The sequence below is a fragment of the Tetrao urogallus genome (assembly GCF_951394365.1).
Source record: "Tetrao urogallus genome assembly, chromosome: 1".
Lineage (NCBI taxonomy): Eukaryota > Metazoa > Chordata > Aves > Galliformes > Phasianidae > Tetrao > Tetrao urogallus.
Genome location: NC_136813.1, coordinates 118,193,993 through 118,219,884, shown reverse-complemented (window position 1 = coordinate 118,219,884; position 25,892 = coordinate 118,193,993). Strand labels below are relative to the sequence as shown.

Below are 25,892 nucleotides of genomic sequence, written 5' to 3'. Positions count from 1 at the left end.
GAAAAAAGAACCTAGGGCAAAGCTTGAAATTCACTGAAGACATGTGAACATTTCACCAAGGTGGCTGGGAGACAATTCCTCAATGCACTTCTGTATCTGCAGCATGGTGAAAGTGGCCTTGAAAAAGGTAGATACGCAGAGGTTGAGCATGGTGCTCTGTCCCAAGGAAGACTTCGGTCTCATTTGTACAATGTGAAACACACACAGGAAAAGACAAGTGCCTCTGTCTGACTTAAGGCGATAGCACTGAGATTCACGGTCTCAGTGAATAAAATGAAATATAACACGGGGTGCCCAGCATTATTTTCCCCCTCTGTACTACGGTATGACTCAAGCCTGCTGTAGGCATGGTAAAGACAAGCTCAGAGACTTGTAGGCAAAGGAAGCCTAAGGTTTGCAAAAGACTTCCATTCAAAATAATCTGCAATAGGCTATTTGCTCCTATGTACCCTACCTGTGGTGCAGGGAGCACCGTACTCCTGTATGGCAAACTCATCTGAAAAACAGAAGGGAAGAGAGAGAGCAGGGCTGTCAGAGGTCCCTCTCCCAGGCATGCAGAGGGACAAGCAGAGGGACAATGCAGGAACAGCTGTGGGTTTCCATTGCTCCCAGACACATCCATGAATCCAGCTCCCCACAGTCACTCACCGGGACACCCTCAGCCCCACGCTTACCTGTCTCATAGTAATCATACACCTTCACCTGAGCTGGCTTCAGGCCCTGCACAGGGATGTCCTGCTCCACCGTGAAGGAGAAGCTCAAGGTCACGTTGCTCAGCTGGGAAAAGGAAGTGATGGAGGATCAGCGTCCGCTTTCTGTCTGCCCTGGGCTCTCCTGCTGTCCCCTCACTGAACTCTTCCTACTAGTGCTCTTGCTGCCAGCAGTGCCCTGGGCACTGGGAGTGCATGTGCGTGTGCGCGTGTCCCTCAGCAGGCCTGGCTGAGGGACAAGGGGAAACCCCAGGGCCTTTCCCCACACTGGGGGAGCTCGTGTCTGGTGGGCAGGTGTAGGCTGATCCGTATGCAGGCCCAGAGGGAAAACCTGCTGAGGGCTGTGAGGAAGGCACCAGTAAATTCTGAGGTCAGCAAAAGTCAGTTCATTCCTACTTTTATCAGATCCAGTTTTGAGACCCGTGTCTTTTGCCTTGGGTGGCCAAATGTCCCCAAGGCTTGTGTTTTTCTTTCCCATTCTAGCCCCAAACGGAGACTCACCTTTTCCAGATACACTAAGACGTGGTTGGTACTGAACTCTGTACGCTCAATGACTTGGTGGTGTGCCAGCTGAAGAAAGAAGACCAAATTGTTATTGAATTGAGGGTGGTCCCCCTGTGCCGTTTTCACTGCCCCATGGACGGGACACGCTACGGATAAAGCACTAGGAGTACTGACAGCAGTGACTAGGCCTGCGTTGTGGAACTGACTCCCTGGTGCACCATTAGCCATTAATGGTCCCCAGGTCTCCCCTTCACCAGCCTGGCAGATTAAATACTGAGCAGCTCCGGCAGGGACTGATCACTGGTCCAAACACAGCAAAGAGAGGATTCAATGACAATGCATTCTTTTAGGCTTGCTAGTTCTGCAGTATCTTATAATCTCTGCTCTTTTCCAGGGCAACACACTTGCTCAACACCTCACAAAGGGACCTGAGCCTTAAACAATTACAAGACAAGCTATAAACTATATGGTAAGATCAGCGGAAGGAAAAAGAAACCAGTATTGCTTTTGAATGTGATACACGCGGACAGTGTTTTCAGCAAGGTATCTGAACTCAGAGATAACCCATCACCTGTCCAAAGAGAAAAAAACAAACATAGTCTGCTTTACACAGATGGATCACGTAGTACTGGCTTCCAGCCAGGTGTGGAAAGAAAAGTACTGTACACACATCGTGTGTGTAGATGACAATGGCAAGATCAAGGCGATGTCAATCCTAGAGCCCCCTAGTAAGCCACAGACACCTGGAACGTGTCTTAAAAATAAAGGAGAAACTGAATGCGGCCCAGGTGATAAAACGAAAGGGGCAGATATCCTCAGACAAACAATTCACGTGGGTTCCTACCTTCCTCACAGAGGACTTGACAGGGATGAATCCCGACAGCATTTTCACATCGATAATCACCATGTTGGAGACACTGCGCTCACCCACGTAACTAAGGAATCAAGCCACAGAGATTCAGGGCACGCCACGTCAAAGCTGGGGCACTTCCACTTTTTCTGTAACACTTGACACCTCACCACTTCCTGTCAATCCAGCACCTTCTTCTCCAGCCTAGTCACCTGTGCCGCCCCTCAGTAGCCCAGCGCTTTGCTCCCTGCACAGCTTATCCCCACAGGACATCTCTTGCCTACACAGCCTCTCCTCCCAGCCCGGCTGCTTCCAGCCCACTTCGCAGTCCAGGTGGCTGCTCCGTCCCTTCCAGACCGGCTCCCCCTGCACCGCCAGACCTCCTCCAGCTCCCTCGGCTACTCAGGAGGGCTCAAACCAAACACAGACTTACCTGACGTTTATGCCTATGTCAAAGACCTTGTGAGCCTTGGAGTCCTCACACGTCTCTGGTCTCGTGTGTACATGCAATAGAAAGGGCGCGCTCTCCTGCTTGGGCTGCACGTTGTACCTCAGGCTTGTCTACGGGAGAGCCAGCAGCTGTGTGTGTGCATGCTCAACGCTTGAAAGAGATTATCGTCTGCCTGCCCGGCTCTCCCCCTTCCCCACTCTCACAGCTCCCCAGCACTCATGGCTCTTTCCCTCTTTCCCTGTCGCTCCGTTCTCCACGCAACTCTGCTCCTCTCCGGCTTCTCCCGGAGCTTTCCCTTGCGCTCCTCCCCCTCTCCCTTATCCCTTCTGCCCTCCCCCTCGCTCCTGCCTGAGAGAGGGCTCCCCTGCCAGGACGGCACTTTCCCCACCACCCTCACCTGCAGGTAGACGCATCCCTTGCCAGACACCTCTGCGCTGTACTCCCCTGGCACCTGGGGCAGGGGCACGTGCTGGAGCAGCAGCCGGTTTGAGGGATCCACGTGGAAGTCTTGCTGGAAGTCCCCTCCAGATCGCAGGGTCACTTTGGAAGCTGCTCCGCTCTTGGCATAGGTGGAAACTCCGTACAAGGAGAGGGCTTGCAGAGCCACAACTGTGTCCTGCAAGAGCCAGGCCCGACACCCATGGCCGGGTTAGCCCTCTTAACCATCCCACATCCTGTTCTCCCACAGCCCGCCCTTTGCTGTCAGCAGGCACCCTCTCCTCCATTCTTCACTTTCTCTGGTCTTAAGCGAGAAGCTGAGAGGGAAAGATCAGCCTTTGCAGGCGCCCATTTTCTTCCCGTGTCCTCTGCACAGCAGTCACGTATTCCTGAACTTGCTGTGGCGAAGCTCTGCGCAGCCTTCACCTGTTCTCCCCGGGGAAAAGCAGCAACTGCATACACACACAAACTATGGCGGGAGCTCCAAACTTCAGTGCCATTTGTGTCACCCGCATTCTCACCCACTGGCTCAAATAAGCCAGGTCATTAATCAACACATCAGTCATTCCCTGCGGTGCTACCTGACATACTGGCCTTGGCCTCTCGGGAACTCGGTAGCTGCGGCAGATGCTAATACGGCGGGGCTACAGTCCCCACTTGGCTTAACCTTACTGCGCTCCCACCCTGGTCTCTGGCACTCTCCTGATATTGATATGGGAGGTCACAGGAGGGAAACTGCTGCTCACCTGGGTGGAGGAGAAGCCTCCCTTGGGATTCTGCTGACCAATGATCCACTTTGCAATACGAGATGCGAGTGACAGCTCCTCCTGCGAAGGTGCTGGCTGCGTGGTGAGGTGAGCAAGGAGCACATAGGCTGTCATCTCCACTTCAGCAGAGGGAGCTTTATAGCGGTAGTACGGGAGATCAGCCTCTGGCTCTTTCCCAGGCCGCTGCCAGTGAACAGACCCATCTTCACAGGAGGCAGGGTACATGTAGAGAAGACGGCAAGGAATTAGTAGCAGTTTCTTGCAAGGGAGTTACTGACCTGCTGCCAGCGGGGAGGAGAGAGCCCCTGGCATGTACCTGTCCTATAGGATGAAATGGGAAGGGTTAGATAGCCCCACACTCGGTGCGTGTTTACAACTAGTCTAAGAGTGCCAAGGTTCCTGGGCCTGGATGCCACTTTCACTTAAACTCCAGATTGACAGACACATTTACACGTTTGGACACCTAAAGGAGACAGAGACCTAAGAAGAACGCCAGGCTGGCACACTGCCCCGTTTTGAGAAGTGGTACTTCCTTCGCAACCCTGCTGGACAACATTTGGGCAAACAGACCATCCAGGCTGACTTTACCAGAATGGTTCTGAGTCTTGATACAGTTTCCTGGAAGACTCAGTGCTTATGCTAGGACCTCTGAAATGACCCATTCTGTCTCGGCGCTTCCATCTCTTCTCTGATGTATCATCCCTCACGCTGTGAGGGGTAAGCTTTGTTCTGTGTTGAGCGTGTCTGCTGGAAGGAAGGAGCGGCTATAAACATTGCTAAGACTTTGTTAAAGCAGTGCCTGCGATGACAGGAGGAGTAGACTGACATGAGGCATTAGCAGAGCCACCCTTTTGTTCATCACCAACAGGAATGGTGAGGGGTGCCTCCAGGCAAATCCCTCAGAACAGAGGGGTAGGACGGGGCACCCACGATGAGCCGTCAAAAACACCACCACACTGCACAAGCATTTCCTCTCCCTACAGCTTTCCCCATCCACAGAAGCCGTTCCATGCTCCCATTTCCCCACCAACAAAAGCCATTTTATCAGAGGTAGAGGTAAGATCTGTGGGATGGAAGAAAGCAATGTCCCACCAAGAGCGCTCACCCTTTTGGACGGCTTCCTTTTCAAGTGAGCCAAGGAACGCCTTCCTCTTCTCCTCCTTCCCTGCCAGGGCAAAGGCATATGCCAGCAGTGCCTTGGTGTACACATGGTTTTCTTCCCCATTTCCTGCCGTTTCCAGGCAGAACAGAGCATTGCGCACCACCGAGTGCTGGGGAGAGGGAGACACTAAGACCAGGCAGCAAGACGTCATACTGAAGTCCATCTTAGAACAACAGGAACTGTATGGTATCCACGGTCCCTTTACAACCCTAGCACACTGTCTGATATATATTGTACCACTGTCTTTTCCTTTCCCTCCAGGTCTGCTTCCTTATGTGACATATGAGTAACCAAAGAGTGTTCTTTATTCTGTACCTTTCTTTTCTCTGAAATATCTTGTTACAGTGATTTTTGCGAGCAGTTCAGTGATTTTGCATTGAAAGTTTGAAGCAAGGTCCAATTCTTCTGCCTATGGAAGTATTCACTGCCTGACGGTGCGTTGCATCAACACAGTAAGCCCATACAAGTCGTCTAACAGGCACGTACAATTCTGACACAAAAGGAGTTTTTCTTACGGATGTAAAAAACCTATCTGGGTCATTTCTGAAATTTAAATGTTATTTAACTCACTGTGAATCCACGGAGTACTCTTTAAAAGGAGCAAAAGCAAGATACCCCAGAAATGAACTTAGGGGAAGATGAAGTGAAATGTTTGCATAAGAGACAGTATTGGACAGGGGAGGAAAGTGGAGAAAAAGCGTCAGTCCATCTTGGACTTGAAAAGAAAGAAAGTATATCCAGATAGAATTTTTTCTTCTTTCAAAATATAAAGGGGCCTAATTATCTACAGGAGGCTAGTGGGGCAGGTTAGTACCGTCTGTGACTCGGGTGACACATACAGTTACAGGCAGAGGAATCTCCAGCAGTGCAGTAGTGATGTAGGCTGTCAGTGTTACCTCATCGTTCACTCCACCCTGCAGGGAAACATAAAATTAGATGCTTACTCCACACATCTTCTCAAAGTCATTTTTCTACCATTTCTATGGGTACACTTGATTCTGTATTGTAGCCCCTTAGCTCGTGTCCTCCCCACTGATGCTCATATTGTGCCGTTTATGGATTGCCTTGTTCTCCTTCTTGTCATGGCAGTCACACAAAACGGCCTCTGGCTTTTTAGTTCTTGCCATTGATATGGGAATTCCCCAAGGGCCCGTGTGCTCAAGAAGCTCAGCTGCAGCCATCTGATTTATAGTCAAGTGCCAGCCTCACTAAGATCCAGCTATGCTACCTTCATGGCATTGTTCAGGAGCATCCCAGAGCTGCGGAAGCAGCCATTCTCCTTCTGATTTTGACTGAGCCAGATCAAAGCATCCTGGATGTGCTTTTCATCTATGAAGATGTAAGACCGGGCCTGGGCAAAGGACTTCAGGACAAAGGCTGTGAGCCTGTAAGGGAGACAGAACAGTGAGAGGGCTTGTGCAGGCCTGCTGTCCATGCCAGGTGACAGAGCACATGTGCACTTCACTTGTCTGGAAGAAGGAAAAGCGGCTTGGGGATCTGCAGGTCAATTAGTCAGACACGAAGTACGCCTTCACCACAAAGAATCTGCCAAAAAAAGAATCTGCTTCTTGCCTTGCTTTCTTTTCTGCCTCTTGGCCCATATAACCCTATGATCCTGCTGCATTGAGGCTACCCTTTTGAGGACTTCGGGTTGTTAATGTGTATCCAAATAAATGTCTTTGGAAAACAGTAGAGTATTGCTTACTCTATTAGATTAGCTCAACATCTGTATGAGAGTAAGAATCAGAATAACAAGAAAGAATCAATCCATAGAAGCTTATGGTCTGCTGGCAGGATTCTCTCTCCAGATAGCCATGTCTCAGGGGCTCCCCAGAATTCCCCAGAGATGTCAGTAAAACTGTGGATAAAGTATGACACGCTAGAAGAGCTTTTACATAGCAGTTATGGGAAAAAAAGCTAAAAAACTAGGCATGTAGAGAGGCCAATTACTCCCAGGGCAAAAGTACTGTTTCAGAGTCCAAAAGCAAGGTGATGAAATAATTCGTTCTTACCCTTACCTAAAGCTGAAAATGCATGGTAATAACATGCTGGAGTCACTCAGAGCTCTGCAGTAAATCACACTGGCAACACACCCTCTCCTCCAGGCTGTCTTTTGTCTGGTAACAAACGCATTTGGAAGATAACCATACAGCACTGCTTTTGGATTATCGTCCTTTACGAAAATACCTTTCCCAGCAGTTCTCAGCAGATCCTACTCTGGAAGAGCTGCCACTGCAACTCTTCAGCTTTCTTCATTTGGGATGTGAAATCCCTTCTCCCTCCTTTCCCAGTTTGTTTTTGTCTGTCTTTCTTGTCCATCATAGTCCTCGTAGCTGCAAGGTGGGAGGAGATGCTTCAGCTACATAACTGACTGATGCAGCCTCTTTCCTCACTTAAGAGGCAGCACAGGGCCCACAGCAGCTCTGAAAAGTCCACAGGTCTACAACTACATTTCTTATTTACCATCAGGTGGTATTTGTCATAGCTGCGTAGCTGAGAAAGAGAGCATGTGGAAGAGGAGCAGATGACACTGAAATCTCACCAGGTGTTCCCCCGTTGGCCATAACGTGGTCCAAAGGTACTGTAAGAGCCATCTGGGTGCTTGTAGTTCATCTGCCTCTGATAACCTGCAGAGTTTAAAAAAAAAAAAAAAAAAAGTTAAAGCCGTGTTCAGAGAATGTCTGCTGAGCAACGCAGGGGAGAAGAGAAAAGCAGCTTCATCAGCGACAGCAAAACAGAGAAACAGGTTAGTCCTATCCTAGCACATACAACCCCACCTCCATATACTGCTTATACTGCAAGAGATGCAGTATCTGCCTTTCTTCAGAAGGCGGGCAGGAGACACATTAACAGCAATGGACAAGCTGCTGCAGCAGGTCACCTGGTATCGGTGCACTGCATTCCAGTTCTGTTAAGGAGCAGAGAAAAGTGGGTGAAATGACGAGGTACTTGAATGCATAAGAAACAGAGAATAGAAAAAAGACATGGGAAAGACTTCCCTGGCATACAGAAGAGGCCATCTGAGTAAGAGACAAGCTGTATCTGGTCAGCATTTGACAGAAACAAGCCAGACAAGTTCTGAAAAAGTTCAGAGCAGAAGCAAAAGTCCCGTTCAACTCACCGCTCACTAAGTATCCAATGGCCTTGGATTTGACCTCCTCACTCAGCTGTCCTGTCTTGTTCAGATAGTCCAGGACATAGACGTTGGGTGCAAACAAGACCATGTTCTGTTCGCCACAACCAAATGGCATCTGGAGTAGCTGGTGCAGGTTCTGCATGGCGGTGCCCATGAGATCGCCTAAGGAACAGGGAATACAAGAGGGATATTAATGAAATTCAGCGTTAGCTGCCAAAATCAGAGGGATCTACAGAAAAACAGAAGGAGGAGATGGCAGAATATCTGGCAGAAATATCTGGCAGAAAAATCTGTATTGATAACAATCCTGGAATGACACACAGAGCACAACAATGAAAAAAAAGGAGGGTGACAAGTCAACGGATAGGTCACTAGCAGAGAAACCGGACAGAACGAGATGCAGAAAGAGCAACAAACGAAACAGAATTGAAAGGGAAAGCACTTGAGACAGAAGAGAGGAAAGGCAGGAACGAAGTGTGCTTGGAACCAGGAGAAGAATCTGTGTGAGAGCTAGGAGGCGAACACAGTCATGCAGATGGGCAGAAACAGCACGTTTCTTTCTCCCAGCAGATCCTTCCCAGGCCGATCACTCACCTAGCACTGAGAAATATGCTCTGCCTGAGTCTTGTACCACATTTGAGGGAAGCAACAGAGAAAACTTCTCTTTCACAGACTCTCCTGAGAGAAACAAGATGAAACAGCTTCAGTGTAGACCCAAGCTTAAAGGAAGGGGCAGGGCCTTCGGTGAAACATCAGAAAAGTTTCCTCTTCCCTTCATCCCTTGCTATACATAAAGATGTCTCTGGGCCCCAAGTGAAGGGTCCTGTTCTGATTATCTACAATCATACAAGCGTCTGAGTTGGAAGGGATCTTTAAAGGTCGTCCAGTCCAACTCCCCTGCAACAAATAGGGACACCTACAGCTCTACCAGGTCGCTCAGAGTCTGGTCTGGGCTGACCTTGAATGTCTCCAGGAACGGGGCGCACACCACATCTTTCTGGGCAGTTGTGCCATCATAGGAAGGCCACAGAGGGTTGGTCAGCCAGGACTTGTCCTTGGTGAAACTAGGAGTACTACAAGTACTACTAAAATATACTAGAAATAATTGTTGCAAGCTATATAATGAAAAATGAATTTACATAAAAAAAATGCAAGTGGTACAAGCACAAACTTCCCCGTTTGTATATTTTACAAACTACAGAACTCATTCGCTAGCCATTCATGTAAGACTCTCCCAGCAACATCTGGCGTGAATAAGTTTTGAAGCAATTTGAATAACGTGGCAGTTTACTCAGAGAACGACATCTTGTCTCATTGCCCCTTATCACCACTTGTAGAATGATATTTGTAAAATATCAGCCAACCTGGAAAGCGGTAGAGGCAGCGCTGTCTTCTTCCTCCAGGCATGTCCCACTCATCACCCACACAGAAACAAATGGTGGGCAGGGAGGGAGGGCCTTACCTTTCAAACAGAGCACAGAGTTCTGAACAGTTTCCTTCTCAAGTCCTTCAGGCTAGGGTGGAATGAAAGAAAATAAGAGAGGTGAGAAATCACTGAGCATACAGACAGAGGGGTGCCTAACAAGGAAAGAGGAACAAGTAAGTGAAAAGTGAACAAACAGGAGAAGGAGAGGCAGTGACAAACACTCCCTGTAATATAGAGAAAGAACTCTGAAATATCAATGCAAGTAAAACAGTCGTACTCCTAAATTATTGGAAAGAACAGGAAAAGGAGAGCAACAGCACTGCAGGACCATCACGAGGGTGACCTGCAACTACTGTATGCAGTGAGGCTCCTGCATCCTTGTAACAAAAGGGCTGCAGCATTACAGCGAGTGCTTTTGTTAGCAGAAGTCCACAGCACCTCTAGAGGGCCGCTCAGAAGCCGTCTGCAGGGCTATTGATCATAAGTTGCAGACACCTGAGGGAAAAGATCTGTTGAGAATAGAAAGGGGAAATGGGCGCGATGGTATCTGGTGATGCACTTGATGCAACACAGGCAAGTATCACGAGAGGCTGTTTCACGAGAAAAGAACATCAGGTACCGCTGTCAAGTTACAGCACTCGGCATAATAATCCGTGGGGTCTGCTCCAAAAGTAACGCCTCCTATTTTATAATGTCAGGATGTTGGTGGTATGGCAGGAGAGGCTGAATTTTCCCATCAGTATTCCGTTATATTTTGCTGCCATGCAACGCATGACTACGGAGAAGCAATGTGAAAAATGACATCTGACATGGAAGTCTTGGCATACGAAGAAATGGTGTGCATCTGAACAGAAAAAATCGCACCCACTGACATTCATTGGTGCCTGCAGAACATTTACGGAGACCAAGCCACCCACCACCTCACTGTGCTAACATGTCAGCAAGATTTTTAGAAGCGTGGAATGCAGGCAAGATTTTTGTAAGTGCTGCATGCACTTAATTGCTGGCAAAAATGCACAGCTACTGGTGGCGACTATGTTGAAAAACAGTATTTTGTAGGTGAGCATTTGCTCTATCAGACTGTGCTACTGTTCTTTTGTGCCTGTTGTAGTTTCCATGAAATTAAGCTGGAGGCATTCGTTGTGGAACAATCCACGTAGCATTTTCCTATAACAAACTATACAGAACTAACTGCCACATCATGTTTCATTCCATACCACCTAGTATCAGCCGTGGAAAACAGATAAGCTGTAAAACTGTAACACGTTCTCACGGACTGTTTTAATATGTAGAGTTTGGGAGGGGGACTTTGATACAGGCATCTAACTCCCACAGGTACTTTGAATTCCCCACCTTCACCCTGGTGCCAGACCAAAGGCGTGTAACACGCAGCATAACAGGCAGTTTGCTTGGCTACTCGACTTGCAGAGAGACAGCACGTGCTGACGGGCGGACCTACTTGGGTAAAGCTGTAAAGACAGCGTCCTGAAATAGGAGGCAACATGAAGCAGATATAGGGAAGGGTGAATTGGACTAGGAGTCTTTTTACGGTAGAGGATGGGGAAGTTTTAAAATAGGGAGTCGAAGGAGATGCGCTGCACAGCTGTTAACCTGCAGACTTTGTGCATTCTAGTCAAGTATAATGGAAGACCACAGTATCAATGACACCGTGTGCTCATCACCCCGAGCTCTGTTAAATGTGTCTAGCTTGTGAGTCAGCTTCAGCCTGCTGCCCACAGCCCGCATACCTCCACCAGCAGCTGCCTGATGACCGTGTCCTTCCGCCCTTTCTCAGGGGTCTCCACTATGGTGTTTCCGCATGGCTGCTGGTTCTGCAGGGCCTCAGTGCTCACCAAGAACTCCACCAGCCCTGGAGGAAACAAATCAGTCAGTCCTGCCTAGCGGCACCATGCAGCAGGAGTTGCTGCCATTCCTGGGAGTTTTCAGCCTAGTGGCCCGTCACAGATGGGGCCAGCTTCTTTCCCGTGGAAGCTTAGCTATTCACATCAGAATGAATCCTGGAGCAGCTGAGCTGCACTGCCATTGAAAGGTGACTCTGTTTTGGTGCTTTTATTCACCAGAACTTAAGAGCACCATAGTGGTGCCAAAGCTGTTCAGCAGTCTGCTACTCTGCATGCACCCCGTGACTGCTACCACAACATGCAGCAACCGCAAAAGCAAACTGTGAGGGTCTCATAGGGCAATCGTCTAATCTCTGGGAGGGATGGAGCTGACAAAATGTCCTTGCCAGCCAGCCAGCAATGCCTATAGCTTCAGAAGATGTTGCCCAGGGGCAGTAAGATTTGATGATGTTTCTTTTAGTGCTAGACACGGCCGTGGAGTCTACCAGGCTTTACGTCCTGCATAACCTCAGATGACACATACAGCTGCAGTATTTTCCAGGAAACTGATGCTCTAACTTCAGATACCAAAATGGGAGAACAGCACAGAGAATGCCTTCCTGCAGCTTTCAGCATTCTCTGACTTTTACCTAGAGATTTGGGAGTCACCAGCCAAGCCACTGTTTTCCTCCCGTTCTCACAGAGACAATGAGAGTCTTCCTCCTTTTCCACCGCAGTAGCCAGAAATTGAGTAGACTGAGCCAGAATCACACTGACCTGCCATTTGTAGAGAGGTGTAATCAAGGAATGGTCTTGAGAGAAAGGGAGAAGACAGGGAGCTAGGAAAAATTAGCAATGTCTATTTCTTCTGCAGCAAAGGAGCAGGAAGCTGGAGTTGTACGCGGGCATTTCACGCACGTCGAAGGTATAACGTAAGAATTTCAGGGAGGAAGGGGCCCAAGGCTACTCAGAGATAAGAAAGAAGGCTAGGTGTAGGCAAAGAGCATACAAGCAGGTACAGGTATGGAGAAGGATTTAAGTCTTCCTTACTCTGATGCAGGCTGTCAGGTAGTTGAAAACAGTGGCTTTCAGCGTGAAGGCCTCACCACGCACTACAGAGTAAGGGAGGGTGAGCTCTACAAAGAAAGGCTGGAAGGCTCTGAGGGACACTGTTGGTGACAGGCCAAAGCCTGTGTCTGGGGACATGCAGAACGCACTGGCTTTCCATTCAGTGATGGTGTCAGGGATGGTCACATCTACTTCAGCATTTCCCTCAGAGCTGGTAGGGACAGAGAGCAGGGTTTCAGTCATATTCTGGAGATCATCTATTTTTTTTCCTCAGCCTAATGAACAGCAACTACTCACAGCAAATTCCTGTCCAGTTAGGATATGGGCACTGTGTTTTGCAGATCTTCCCAAAACATTCTGTACTTAGCATTCTTGAGCAATCCCTCTGTCTACTAAAATATTCGCTCACCAAAATATTGACACTTTTACAGAAGCTTAACTATCTTCTGAAGTTTTGCGCCAGTTCCAATAAACACTTACTTCACTGAAAATACGTCCCAAATCCATGTCTCAGGGAAGTACTTCCGGATGGTCTCCACAGGACTGCCAGCATCCATCTGTTTTAACATTGCATAGTCTGAATCATCAAGGAGTTGTGAGGCACTGACTAAAAAAATTTGTTACAGGAAAAGATAAGTCAAACTCCATTCTAATCAAGGAGGATACAATGCTTCCAGTTACTGGTTATTCTTTAATAGAATTATAACATTGAAAGAACAACTTGAATAATTTGATCATGGGAAGACTCACAGATTCAAACTCTGAGCTGCCTCTTTGTTGGAACTGAATACAGCATTCCCTGTACTACATTCTTATCCTCACATCAACTGCTCATTGGAAACAAATGTATTGTTCTTTTGTCATTTCAATATTTCATGTTTTCTAAAGCTTCTCCTCTTACAGGGGCTGATCATTCTAATTCCACTGCCAGCAAATCCAGGAACACCAAATGTTGTAACAATGGCTACTGAGGGTACTTTTCCATTGCACTAAAGAAGTCAAATGTGGAACTCACTGCCTCCAGATATTATGGTTGCATATAGCTTAATAAATTCCATTTAGCGGATTGTATTTATACATGGCCAGAAACTGCAGTTACACTTATCCTTCCAGAGTTCCAGAGTAGGGAGACCAATTCTGACATTGTTTCACAGTGATGTGCCTTATGAAAGGCTTTCCATCAGTCTTCGAAGTCTCTGCACCCTTTCATAGTGCACAGTAGTCTCAGGCCATGTTCTGAAGACAGATCTGGCGTTTCAAAACAGAAGATCAGATCTGTTATGACTAGGAGCTTCCTCAAGACTAAAGGCTATTGTTTGTAATATTAGCTGAGCTACTGTACCACAAAAATAAGTAAATAAATAAATAAAAATCTCACAACCTAGTTATTTAGGAAAAAATTGAAAAAATCAGTCATTTAGGAAAAAAAGTAATGGTTTTTTTTCTGTCTTTACAGTCACTGATGCTGCAAAGAAGTGAAATGACCTACACAGACTCTTTAAATCATATGAATGGGAAAACTGGGAACAGAACAGAGTTTTCCCACCCTCAGCGCAACACATCAGCCCACAAATTCATATCACCTTTTCATCACCTTGGCCTACTTGTGCCATAGTTATTTTCCTAGTAATTGCTGGAATATAACTACTTTGAAGTAGAGACTGTCACTGTTTAGGTTGCTATAAGTAAACCCTGATTTGGTGGAATAAAGCCTGCTCTTCATGCTTGGCAATCTATCCAATGTAGATGGATGGTCTTAGCATCTACGGGATCCTTGCTGTAGAGCTTGGCATGTGATTCACTGAGCACACAGTGTTAACCAGATATTTCTTTTTAGATGAAGATAAAGTGTATCAGTTTCATATTTCAGGACTGAGTCCAGAAGGAAGTGATACTGAATTAGGCTGACATATCTTAGTACAAAGTTTGATTGTTCTAGTGTAATTAGTATTCAAAGAAGTAGAGGTGAAGAAAGGAGCATGATGGTAAATTTTAGGTAGTTGTGTGGAGATAAAATGAAGCAGGTCTTCTTACTAGAACCACTGTAACTCCTTTCCATCATATGTGCTGTGTAATGCTGGCAGATTTCAGGTTTATGGATCTTGTTGCTAGTGAAGACTTTTAAGCCTATTAGCTGTTAAACAAAAAAGAAAGAACAATAAAAAAGCAAATAAGCTTTTGAAATTAAGCTATTTTTAATATGCCAAGCATAGATGTATCTGGAATTGGTCAGAACAGTAAAGGCTTGTATATAAATGCTAAGTAGATTGGTTCAACCCACATTATTGAAGCTTTATCATGATATATTCATCCCAAGGCTAAATCCTGACATGATTAGATGAAAAGCTTCGAAGACCATAGTCTACCTCGGGGACATCTGTCTTGGTGAAAATGATGTGTGAAAAGCATTGAATTGAAAGTACCCAAAAAAATTACAAGCAGGACTCTTTAGATTTTTTTTTTTAATGGGTTATTACAGTAACCAGAACTTTATTAAACCACTATCTACACCAAACAGAGAACTTGCATGACTGAGGAAGGGATTTCTGGTATTAGGCCAGTACTCACGACTGTTTCCTTATTTGAGCCTATTCACCAGCTTCTGCCCTAGCACTGAGGAGACCCCTCAAGGTTTTAATGGCTCAGAGGAGCACTTAGGTACCAGCAATGGGCTATACAGAGGCAGGGACTGGGCCTGGCTGTTGCCTTGCATACACAGATTAGCAAGCTCACAGCAAACTTCATTCAAAAAGACCTTCAAGATGGAGAAGAAAAGGAAAGGATGCTGTATTCTAAAAAGAAATAAAGAAAAATCAAATTCTGGTGCTTACTTTGAGAATTTCATAAACATCACCTTCACCGTCAAGAGAAATGGGTACATAGGTGAATCCATTCAGTAATATGTTGTCAAGTGACACACAGGGGTTTACATCTTCTTCTTCCAAGTAGTAGTCCTTGAAGCTATAGCCCCGGAGTTCCTTGAGTGGGAGAAGGTTATACACCTTGGAAAACACAAACAACCAGGTAAAAATGTGGCAAGTTAGCCCTCACAGGGACACAGAAACTAACAGTCCAGTGATAGAACATGGCTACTAAAACCAGTTATGGTGAATGCCATACATGGCCTTGTATCCATCCTGGTGTTAATAAGTACCTAGTTAATTTTTTTATTACTTATTACTAGAAACAGCAAAGACTTACGGAGCTGGGAGAGAGTTCATCTTCAGGCTTCATGAGGAGGACGCTCCTGTCCACAGCACGGAGGGCACACAGGGACCTTGGTGAAGAATGGAGTTTCAGGCTTGTGTTGGAGGCAGGAAGTTCTTCCTTGGGTACAAAACTCAAGTTGACCTGCAACACCAGAAGTTAAAGTAGCCAGTTTTCCAGATGCTGTTACACGCTCTTAGATACTGAAGTATCTAGCTTTGTGAATTGAGTTCTGCTAGTGCTCTACAACTCTTCTAATGTATTCAGCTTTTACTAGTGTGATTCATAATGACTAGCAGTTATCTTTGTTATTATGTTTTCCTTCATTTTTGCAGTTATGGCTTTGTAACCTATTCTGAATATAAGTTACTAAACCTCAGTCAGTGTCTGATGAGACAATTTCATGAACCCATTGTGAATTCTGCCTCCATGATGGTATTAATAACTGAACGTATGGCCATGAAGAAACAGAAACACTGATTTTTACTTACTTTATTGGGAAGGCAACTTTCAACCCGGAATTCTCCTGTACTAGCAATGACTTCTCCACTGGTTGAAGTGGTATACACAAGCATTTGTGCCAGGGGAGCAATTGTCACATCAACAGGTAAGATCAACTGGAATATCCCATAAGCTGAAAGAAAGAAGAAATATTAAGCTACATAACAAGATGTTCCAGCCTATATATTTGTCTTCTTGATATAAAGAAGTTCACAACTTTAATTAGGAGGGGCATGAAGTCTACATGACTGAAGTCCATGCTTATTGCTGAAGACATCTGCATTCAGTTGTGATAGTGATTACGTAATAGCCAAATTAGATGTTTGGTGGGTCTCAACATGCCCTCTGGATCCTCTCGTCCTCTCCAGCTATCATCTGGCATTACCTCCTAATGTTCCTAGCCCCTTTATTCCTCAAGCTCTAAGATCTTCTGCAGTCTACAAAACAATAGATGACCAAAAAAGAACATACATAGAAATTAGGGAGAGTTGTAGCATGCAGTAGCAGTCAAGGCTGCAGTATGATTGAAAGAAAAACTCCTCAAAGTTACTCCTAAGCTAATATTTACCTGAACACCAAACTTTTACCCCAGCGACCGTGGGAAGTGCTCCTCTATGTTGAAAGGATCTTTCTAGGGGGGCCTGAGTTTTATTTCACAGTTTGTATGAAGGTGATAGAAAGTCTCTTGGTATGAGTCAGGGTGTTAGTTTAGTTACTACAACTAGTGGGGAAGCAGAGTTTTCTAACACCCTCTCACAACATCATGTCTTGTAGCAACCAAGATCTTTTAGTTCTGCATACAGTTTATTCCCACTATGGTGCAAATCCTCATAGACTTCCAAAATGGTTTCCCTGGTCTCATTGTCAAAAGACTTTTAAAGATGCAACACAGACAGTCTCAATCAGTCAAATGTGTAATCCATGGACATTTATGTATACAGAATTACATACCTTGGTTGGAACATACATATATACATGTTTTCACAATTATAAGAGAGAAATAACATCCTCAAAGATAAATTAAAAAGAGAGACAGAAGGAAAAAGAGACATCTTCCAACTCACCTGTGAACCTTACAACATTGACAAGTACTCACAATCAGAATTGTTTACATCGGTCAGCAGGAAAGCATTGAGAAAAAAAATAGTGTGTATTTTCTGTTACATCTTCTAAAATATCTTGGTCAAAAGCATAGCAACAGAAAGAATTCAGACAAAACAAAACCAATTCAAACTACTTAATCTAAGAAGAATTAAATTTCACAATGTTCTTCAGTTTTTTAAAATGTTTGAACTGAAATAATTTCTCTATATCCTCCTATCCTCATCTCACAGTAGATGCTAAAAATCCATATTTCTACTCACCATTTCCAGGATCCACAGTCAGATCATAGGTGTCTGCTAACATAATACTGCCCTTTGCCATCACCTATGTAACAGAGAAAGATTTGCATAATCACTGCTGGTGGTGATGAAGGGAAGAAAAATGAATGTTCACTGGGTAAGCTGTAGGATATGTGAATACGAATAGTAGTAACTGTGAGCGAAGAAGACACTAAGCAAGAGTCAGACTCAAATTTACTAAGTTTTTTAAGCCAGAAATGTTCCCTCCTTGAAAGACCAGTGTTTCCTCATTAGTCAGATCCAGTTTCCCTTTTGTACACATTACATGTATATTTCAAGTTAAAATGCACTTTGCCTCTGAACTCACAAAGGTTTGTGGGTTGATGTGCACTTTTCTAACATTTTTGAACAGACTGATGACCAAAGATTGTCCTCACTTTACTCTCATTTGCTTTGTGAAACACAGTAGAGAAAAAATGAATCAGAATTATTTCCATAACTCACACAGAGTTTGAATAGAAGAACATAGGCTGTAAACAACAAGTACTTGAATAAAGTACCTGAAGCCAGACTTAAAACATTCTGAATGCTGCCTGCAATTTTCTCATTTCGAGGAATACTTTCCTTTTTACAACCCCAAATGCTCTTTATACAATTACTTCACACTCCTATACTCTATGGGAGATATTATTGTCATAATACTGCATATTATAATACTGCATATTACTGCATAATACTGCATAATAATGCTATGACACTGTATTTTAATTTCAAGGTGTGGCTATAAAATGTAAGTTTCCTGACTGCTTACCTGCTCCAATTAAGATAATCTTTCCCAAGCTACTAGGATAAACAGGAATCCTATGTTTCAATTTATGGTTAACAGTCTTGACATATCACATGGATATGTCTACCACAGTTTTCTATTCCCTTTCTGTTTTTTTATGTCTATTCCCCTGATTTCTTCTAGATCTGCATAGCTAGAAGAAATCTCATCTCTTCTGTTAGTATCACTAAATGAAATAGCCAGGAAAAAAAATTAGGGGGAAAGAAATACTATCTGAGTGTTCACTTGATTCTTTCTCTTTTCCCAAGCACAAGTCATGGACTATTGTTCAGTCACAGCTGAATTAGTTTATCTTCTCTGCCCTCAATACAGGCATATTACAATTTGTTCCAGTGGCCTTGGTATCCTGAACTTTCCATCACTGATTCATCTACGGAAAAAAAAAAAAAAAAAAAAAAAAAAAAAAAAAAAAAACACCTCTAAATTTATCAAGCTTTTCCAATTCTGTAGCTAGAGGTCTTAATTTAGTTTCAGTGGCCAGGTATTTACCAAAAGACTGAGAAGGAAACAGGTTTCCAGATCATCTTTCATCTTCTCGTAGAATGCTAGTTTCTGAGCTGTAACCATTTAGGAACCAGAATGTGGAATGGGATAGGAGAGTATTAAGAAATGAGAGTCTTGACAATATTTTGTACATCAACATTTTGTCTCTCATCTGTTCTTAAGCAAACACAGGCAACCTACCCAAGTCAAAAAACAGAAGACAACATGGGAAACATTATGGAAATTTGTTTAAGTCCAACTACTGGTCATACTTTCAGTTTCAAGCTCCCCCCACTGTAACTGGCTGAGGACTAATCACCTAGTAATGATATGGTCACTATGGACATGGATCAAAATAACCACGAACAATTCTTACCAAATAGTAAATGATAATTTTCCTCTGCTGTTCAATAACCTCTGGTGTGAAGATATAGTGCACCTGGATCTCTGCAGAGGAGCCACAACTTAACGTCTCCAACTTGGGCTCAATTTTGAGGAAGCTCTTACTGGGGGAGTAAAACCGACTTATTCTACGCATGGCATGCTCATGTGAAGGCGTGATCCAGTCACTGACATAACAGTTCAGTTCAGGTTTATATTCAGCCTGATAAAGAAGAATAAAAAATTCACAGCTGACTAAAACCAGGTAACAAGTCACATGAATGTCCATGGGTAAACTGTGGCTATGTTCTGTATCTCTCATTCTTAGATGAAGGTAAAGAAAAAGATACATAGAAAAACATGCACAGGAGACAGAGAAGGGAGGTGACCTGCCAAAAAAAATTTGCTTAATCTCCTTTTTGGAAGAAAGGCTGATGACTTATGTAAACATATTTCCTCTGCTGAACAAAAAAGACAGACACAGGCCCCTGCCCTGTCTCTGTCACTCACTCGGATTTCCAGGGAGGCTTCTGTGAACGTGGTAGTATCAATGGAAAACCAGGATAGTCCCTGCTCATCTGTAGTGTAATTTCCTGTGTATATGTCTCCATTCACAGAAATCCTGATGGTTTCATTGGCAATGGGAACATCATTACCATCTACCAGCTTCACCTAGTAAAGCAAAAGCAAACTTCAGGTTTTAAGCTAGAAACAGAAATAATTCCTAAGTTCTAAAAACCCCTCCCCCTCTTCTTCTTTGCCAGGCTAGATGTTTCTTATGGAGAAGAACAAAATAGAAGAATGTGGAAATGCGCATGGTGAGTCCTAAGTTGTTTGAGGTAACAGATCTTCATCAGCAAACAATCTAATCACCAATCAAACAATCAATCATCCCATGGAACTCATTTATTAGCACCTTGATTTTCTTAGCCAGTTTTAATTGTTCTGTTCAGCCTCTTTGATGACATCCACCACATATCACCTGCCTCTTAGTCCAGGAATTCTGAGTTCAATTAGGCTTGTGCCTTGCCAAAGCATTAGACTAACCTGCATCATGGTTAGATCTACACTCAGCTCTTTCTCCTGCTGTTCCCATCATGTTGATAAGACTTCCTTGTTTGAGCTCAGCTCTCACTTATTGCCTTATATTGCCTGGTGACCATTAGACCGTTGGTGGAACTTGAAACTGTTAACATCCCTGCTCTGCTTTGCTCCTGGATAACTTTTCCTTGTGGAATGGCCCATGCTTACTGCTCCCTGATGTTATCCTTGTATGACAGAACAACAGACTGTCTATTCTTTACTGTGATGACAGCTGGGAGGTTCAGGGACACGTGTTTCTTAGGTACCCCGGCAGACAATAATTTGGCTGCCTTTGTGGAGGTTATGTCATCTGCACACACTGCTATTCCAATTGATGAAATTACACACCAGTGTCATGGTTTTATGATTTTTGATTGTTTTTTTTTAATGGTTTTTATGATTTTTATCAGTATTCCACGTTATAACATAATGTAGAGAACTGGGAGTTAAAAAGTCCAGTCCCATGGACTGCCAATTTTTTAAGTATCTGGTTTTCAGAAGAGAAGAACTACATACCCCAGAAGATTTTTTTGCTTCTGTTTTCTGTTCAGAGAGATAGATAAAACTGTTCACAAGACACAGGACATTACTTTTTCCCTTTCTGCTCATCTCTGTGTGTGTGCTCCCTAGCTGTCTCACCTTCAGCATTAGAGTAAGACCTTTGGTTTTTGGACACTCTCTCATTTTATTTGATTTATTAGCTTCAATTCCAATTGTATTGTGTTACTGTTATCTTGCGTTCCAATATCATATTTAGTAAATTAACTTTCCTCCTCAGATCATTGCTACTGTTTTGTTTTTAGGTCCATCTCCCTACCCTTTCCTTTTCCCCCTTTCCCAGGCAGGTCTGTGGGTTCCCCCACCCCATTAGTCACGGAACTGGGCTGAACCAGCCTGTAAACCATTGACAAACAGTGAGTTTGCTGTGATATTACACTTTCCAAGGTCTCAGAAGTTACCCACCCAGCCAAAGAGTGGGATCCCTGGTCTGTAATGAGAGTCCAACAGGTCAAAGCTGACTTTGCTCATTATGGATGTGATTTCACAGGAGCCTGTTCCAGTCACAACTATTCCTGAGAGAGAGCACAGTAAAGAGCGATTATTAATGAACTTTAATGTTTTTAGACATGCCATTCTACCTTCCTCATCTTTGCCAAGCTCACCTCTTGTAGCCTACAGTTAGTTTCCCACATACATGATGATACATACCTGTACCATCTTCTGTGATCTTGCCTTGCACCTCAATGCTCATCTTATATCCCCTGCGCCGGAGTTGAAATATCTTAGTTCTTACTACAGCAGAAACACACCCGTGAACATCTGCCTAAGTAAGGATTTGAAGAGAAAATAGAAACAACTTGGGTGCCTTGTAGAACAGAAACTCTCAATGCAACATGCTTAATTTGTGTTCACGTAACCTCAGATTTATGTTCTTAATACTTAGTTCTCCAGCCATGCAGAGCTTTCCTTATTAACTCCTTTCCTTATTAACTCCAAAACAAAACTCAGTTTTGTTTGTCTTCCTGCTTCTTTCATTGTCTTACTCTCCTCATTTTATTACTTTTTCCCTTCTCCATTTGACCCATATATATATTGCCTTCTTGTCTTCTCATTCTCTATGCTTTTGCTCCCTGCCAATCTTTCCCACAGTTATGACATTCTGTCAAAGGTTCTTTCCTAGTTTGGTGATAAATACCAGACACCTCACAGCTGCTAGTTAGTTACTAATTTCACTGGGGTCAGGATTTCAGCTGTGGCGTTTTCTTCATTTCTGTTTCCAGTTTAATGACTGCTCTCTGAAGAACATCTTCCTCTGAGAACATCTGCTTTTTTCCTGAACAGTTATCACTGATGTCCTACCATCTACCAACAGTCACAGTTTTGCCCTCTTAATTTAAGCAATACTGCCCATTACTCATAAGAAGGACTCCTACATTTTAATCTTGTAGCTCACCTGCCTGGTGAATTCTTCACATACAGCTTCTCCTTCTTTTCTATAACAATGTGAAGCAGAATGGGAAAATTTCCGGCACACTTGGACGCTCACCATACCAGGGACTGGTTTTCCATAGGTGTAACTATAATCACAAAGTGTTAAACAATATACTAGATGATGAGATAAGCAGTCAGAGTCACATTCAGACATACATCCTTAAGAATTGTGTATTACTTAGTAGTATTTCTTCTTAAAGCCCAATCTGATACTCTGATCATTCTATCATGATTATGTTTCCATCATTATAGTGGTGAGATTCTTACATTAGAATCTGATCTAGGTGGGAGGTTTCCATAGCAATGCAGAAAAATATTGCATAATATGATGTCAGTTATTGCATAATACTATGTCAGTTGGGAGTATCTTTGTATCACAAAGAGTCAAGGGTTCAGGTGAACAGTGGCTCAAGCAGAACAATGTATAAGTTACAGACTACAATGTTGGTTCTAAACAACCTGCTTAAGTGATGTCAGATCTGACATCCCCAAGTACTGGAAGGTTCAGGAGTGGTAAAGATCTAACTGATGAGATGTAAAGACAGAAAGAGAAAACGTAGAATAAACTAAGAGAGAACTGCTGATTGGTTTGACATCATCCTGTAAGGAATTGTTAAGGTCAAGTAGCAGCCTCAGAACATACAGGGTGGAACAAGCCTGCCTGCATGAGATCTCTTTAAAAAGTCCTTTTTTTTTAATGTGATTTTTGTTGTTGTTGTTTAGTTCATAGTGGAAAGGAGGACTGAAGGATGCTTGAGAGAGATTTACTCCAGCTCTGTAACTCACAGACCACAGACGGACACTGGAAGTTCCTTGTCCTCAATTGTGATCATCTTAGGCAGCTTCACCAGGACCTCATACTTGGGCAGCACTGGATAGGAGACAGAAAATCTAATGTGAGAAGAGTGAAAAGCTGTATACTGCACAGAAACCCAAACAGGGAGCCAGAATCAGCTCAATATGAACCATTAATGGTCTTCAGTACCACTGCTACCCCTTTCTTATGTTTCTGTTGACTTCACCACCATTTATTTTTAAAGGGAATTAGGAAGGGTGAGGGTTGTAGCCTCTACCTTCCCTCATTTGCAGCACGTAGTGTGACCCTATTGACGTCAGTTATATAGATTGATTGGATATGCCTATTCAGATGGACACACTGCTATCTGCATGTTGCGTTCCATGTTTCACAACACATAATTTTTAGTTAAGCCAAAGCAGTGCATTCACCACCTGTGTGATTTACTACATTGAAACAGCTCAAATAATTGATTCTCTCTTGATGTTTCTTACTGTTCTGGAAAACCCAGCCTGCTATGAAATCTCAGTTTTTTTTTCAAGTGAATGAGGTGGCAATAAAATCTGATACGAAGGGTGGCAAGTAAAAAGCATGTTTTGTTTCTGACTTGTTACATCTCGCTTCCTAGACTTCATCCTGCAACACTATGTCCCTCAGCTACTCAAGCCCAGGACTGTGTAATGGCCTGCTTCTGGGGTTTGCACCTGAAGTCTTTTTTGTTTTTCCTGGTGCAAGAAAGTAAAAGGAGTGAGATTGCACAGCTCCTCAGCTCAGTGGTTCAATACTCTTCAAAAGGCTCAGCATGAGATGTAGAAGAGTTAGCAAAGTGGGAATGAGGCTAAAGAGCAAATAAAAGGGAAAGTAGCTTACCATAAGTCTAGGAAAGGGACAAATATCTTTAGTTTGGGGAGGAGGCGTGTAACATCTTTGTGGGAGGAAGGCACAGCCCATCTGTTACAGTGACAGGGTGGAGCCTATAACCCAGTTTCTGTTTCGGACATTTTTATGACCATAATATCCTCAGTGCCTAACTGTGACCTGGATAAGACAGATCCCAAGCACTTCAGTTACAGTCTTCTTTGGATCTGCATCCTTTGCTTTCCAGAAACTGTTCTGAACTCTTCTGAACAATGAGCTCGGTGAATCAAGTTGTTTACAGCCAGGGGAGCCCCAGGGAGAACCAGCAAGGTGTACAGGCCAAGAGGCTCCTCAGATGCACACAGGCTAGGCAGAGACACATCTACGCACAATAGAATTGGGGTTAGATTAGGTAACCCAAACAGCACATAGTTCCTTATTCAGTCTCTACTACCAGCCCACTTTCATTTTCTTATAACATTTCTCAAGTGGTATTCTTTAAATTGGGGTGCAAGGGTTGTCTTCAACCAACCAGTTTCTGAACTTCTCCAGAAACAAGAAGAAAAGGAAAAAGAAAGAGAAACAGAAGCGATGAAGAGATTGTGAGTCAGGATCTCCAAAATGCTGTAATTGCTTGCTTTGTATCTAGTGCTACTTTCAGCAAACTGCATGCCTAAAAATGCGAACTTGGGGTGGGATTTACAAAGAATCCATCATTTACAAAGAAGCTACATCCTTCTGTATCAGCCCCTCTGAATTCCATTGCCTATGTATTCAGATTTCTTGTTTTCTCCATGTCATTCCTAAAAAATCCCAAATCCCACGGAGGCCAAAGTAAAAGGTATTTCGTCAGCCCTGCTTGCAGCCCATATCTCCTTTCCTTACCATATTCCTCTACTGAGAAGGAGTGCTCCACGTGGGTGATGAAGTTCTTTTGCACGACTATTTTGTAGGAGCCTTGGATGGGGTCAGAGGTGAGGGGGAAGGAGAGCTGTGTAAGGCCAGTCTCAAGTTCTACCCCTTGCCATTGATAAACACGGTTTCTCTGGGGATCCTGCAGATGAGAATAAGTCCATGTTACGAGTAAGTTACGTACACAGTCAGGGCAGTTTGGTGAAGGCTGCTCCCAAGGACAAAGCATTGGAGTGTCCAGGAAATACACATCCAAGCTGGGAAATGCCTAACCTTAAATAATAATCTATGAAGAGCTGTGACTTCAGGATCTCTTACCTGCCAATTCTGCATAACTAGCATGCAATAAAGCACATTGTTTTTAACCACAGATGTCCTGTGCTGTCTCCTCCTCATAAACATGTGCATGCTTACAAAGGACGAGGCCAGGAAGTTGGAAAAGAAAGACTGACAAGGTAGCAAGTCATAAAGATGGACAGCAGGAATTAATTGAGCATGGGGAGAAAGAAAATTTTTGGACAGACTCCTTCACTTGCTGTACAGTTTGTAACAGGAATTTTTTTGTGCTTGGGATAGAGCATGCTTGAGAAGTAGCGCATAGTATGCTGAGGAATTAGATACATGATTTACCTGAGAAACTAAACAAGTCTACATATATAAGAGTCCAAATGTTGTCATAGGGTGAGGATGCAGGGAGCACAGAGTACACCAGAATACAGTAAGCACATCCAACATATGTGCATCCAGCTGAGACCTCTCCTTTTTTCTGGCTATTCCTTATACTGGACCAGACATCACTACAGTAGTTGAGTATTGCTCACTATGTACTGACTGTCAATAAGCTGTGCTCCAAAATCATCAGGTCAGCCCCAAATTTCTCGTAGAAGTCACCAAACTAATTGCCTTTTGCAGGCACCTCAGCAGCATGGTTGTTTACAGCCTTTCATTTTTTGCTTGCTATATGTGTTGTATGTTGTTTGTCACCAAAAGCCTATTTATTATATATAGCTCAAGATAAATAATTTCTGATGGAGTACATTCACTATTCTGAGGTTATATTCTCATGCTCAGGGAAAATGTGATGTGAATGTCATCTTAGCCAGAGGCCACCACTCAGAAACCAGAAGAGTTTGTCC

The 25,892-nt window shown here is 44.0% G+C and overlaps 1 protein-coding gene across 1 annotated transcript in view; it reads right to left on the bottom strand.

Moving 5' to 3' along the window:
* Positions 1-862: 862 nt before the first annotated feature.
* LOC306945739 (alpha-2-macroglobulin-like) overlaps positions 863-25,892 on the bottom strand; it is a gene marked incomplete at both ends in the record, with an annotated part of 36,453 nt that continues 11,423 nt past the window's right edge. Inside the window, 29 exons of the mRNA XM_079534537.1 lie at positions 863-1,051; positions 1,212-1,280; positions 2,059-2,149; positions 2,498-2,625; positions 2,913-3,131; positions 3,700-3,923; positions 4,826-4,991; positions 5,722-5,796; positions 6,111-6,267; positions 7,425-7,509; positions 8,004-8,180; positions 8,613-8,696; positions 9,481-9,532; positions 11,193-11,314; positions 11,936-12,062; positions 12,336-12,564; positions 12,834-12,960; positions 14,388-14,487; positions 15,185-15,355; positions 15,555-15,704; positions 16,052-16,194; positions 17,426-17,489; positions 19,111-19,338; positions 19,626-19,787; positions 21,162-21,271; positions 21,408-21,522; positions 22,153-22,276; positions 22,977-23,061; positions 24,730-24,898. Coding sequence (XP_079390663.1) covers positions 863-1,051; positions 1,212-1,280; positions 2,059-2,149; positions 2,498-2,625; positions 2,913-3,131; positions 3,700-3,923; positions 4,826-4,991; positions 5,722-5,796; positions 6,111-6,267; positions 7,425-7,509; positions 8,004-8,180; positions 8,613-8,696; positions 9,481-9,532; positions 11,193-11,314; positions 11,936-12,062; positions 12,336-12,564; positions 12,834-12,960; positions 14,388-14,487; positions 15,185-15,355; positions 15,555-15,704; positions 16,052-16,194; positions 17,426-17,489; positions 19,111-19,338; positions 19,626-19,787; positions 21,162-21,271; positions 21,408-21,522; positions 22,153-22,276; positions 22,977-23,061; positions 24,730-24,898 — 3,942 coding nt within the window. The remainder of the gene's footprint in view (positions 1,052-1,211; positions 1,281-2,058; positions 2,150-2,497; positions 2,626-2,912; positions 3,132-3,699; positions 3,924-4,825; positions 4,992-5,721; positions 5,797-6,110; positions 6,268-7,424; positions 7,510-8,003; positions 8,181-8,612; positions 8,697-9,480; positions 9,533-11,192; positions 11,315-11,935; positions 12,063-12,335; positions 12,565-12,833; positions 12,961-14,387; positions 14,488-15,184; positions 15,356-15,554; positions 15,705-16,051; positions 16,195-17,425; positions 17,490-19,110; positions 19,339-19,625; positions 19,788-21,161; positions 21,272-21,407; positions 21,523-22,152; positions 22,277-22,976; positions 23,062-24,729; positions 24,899-25,892) is intronic.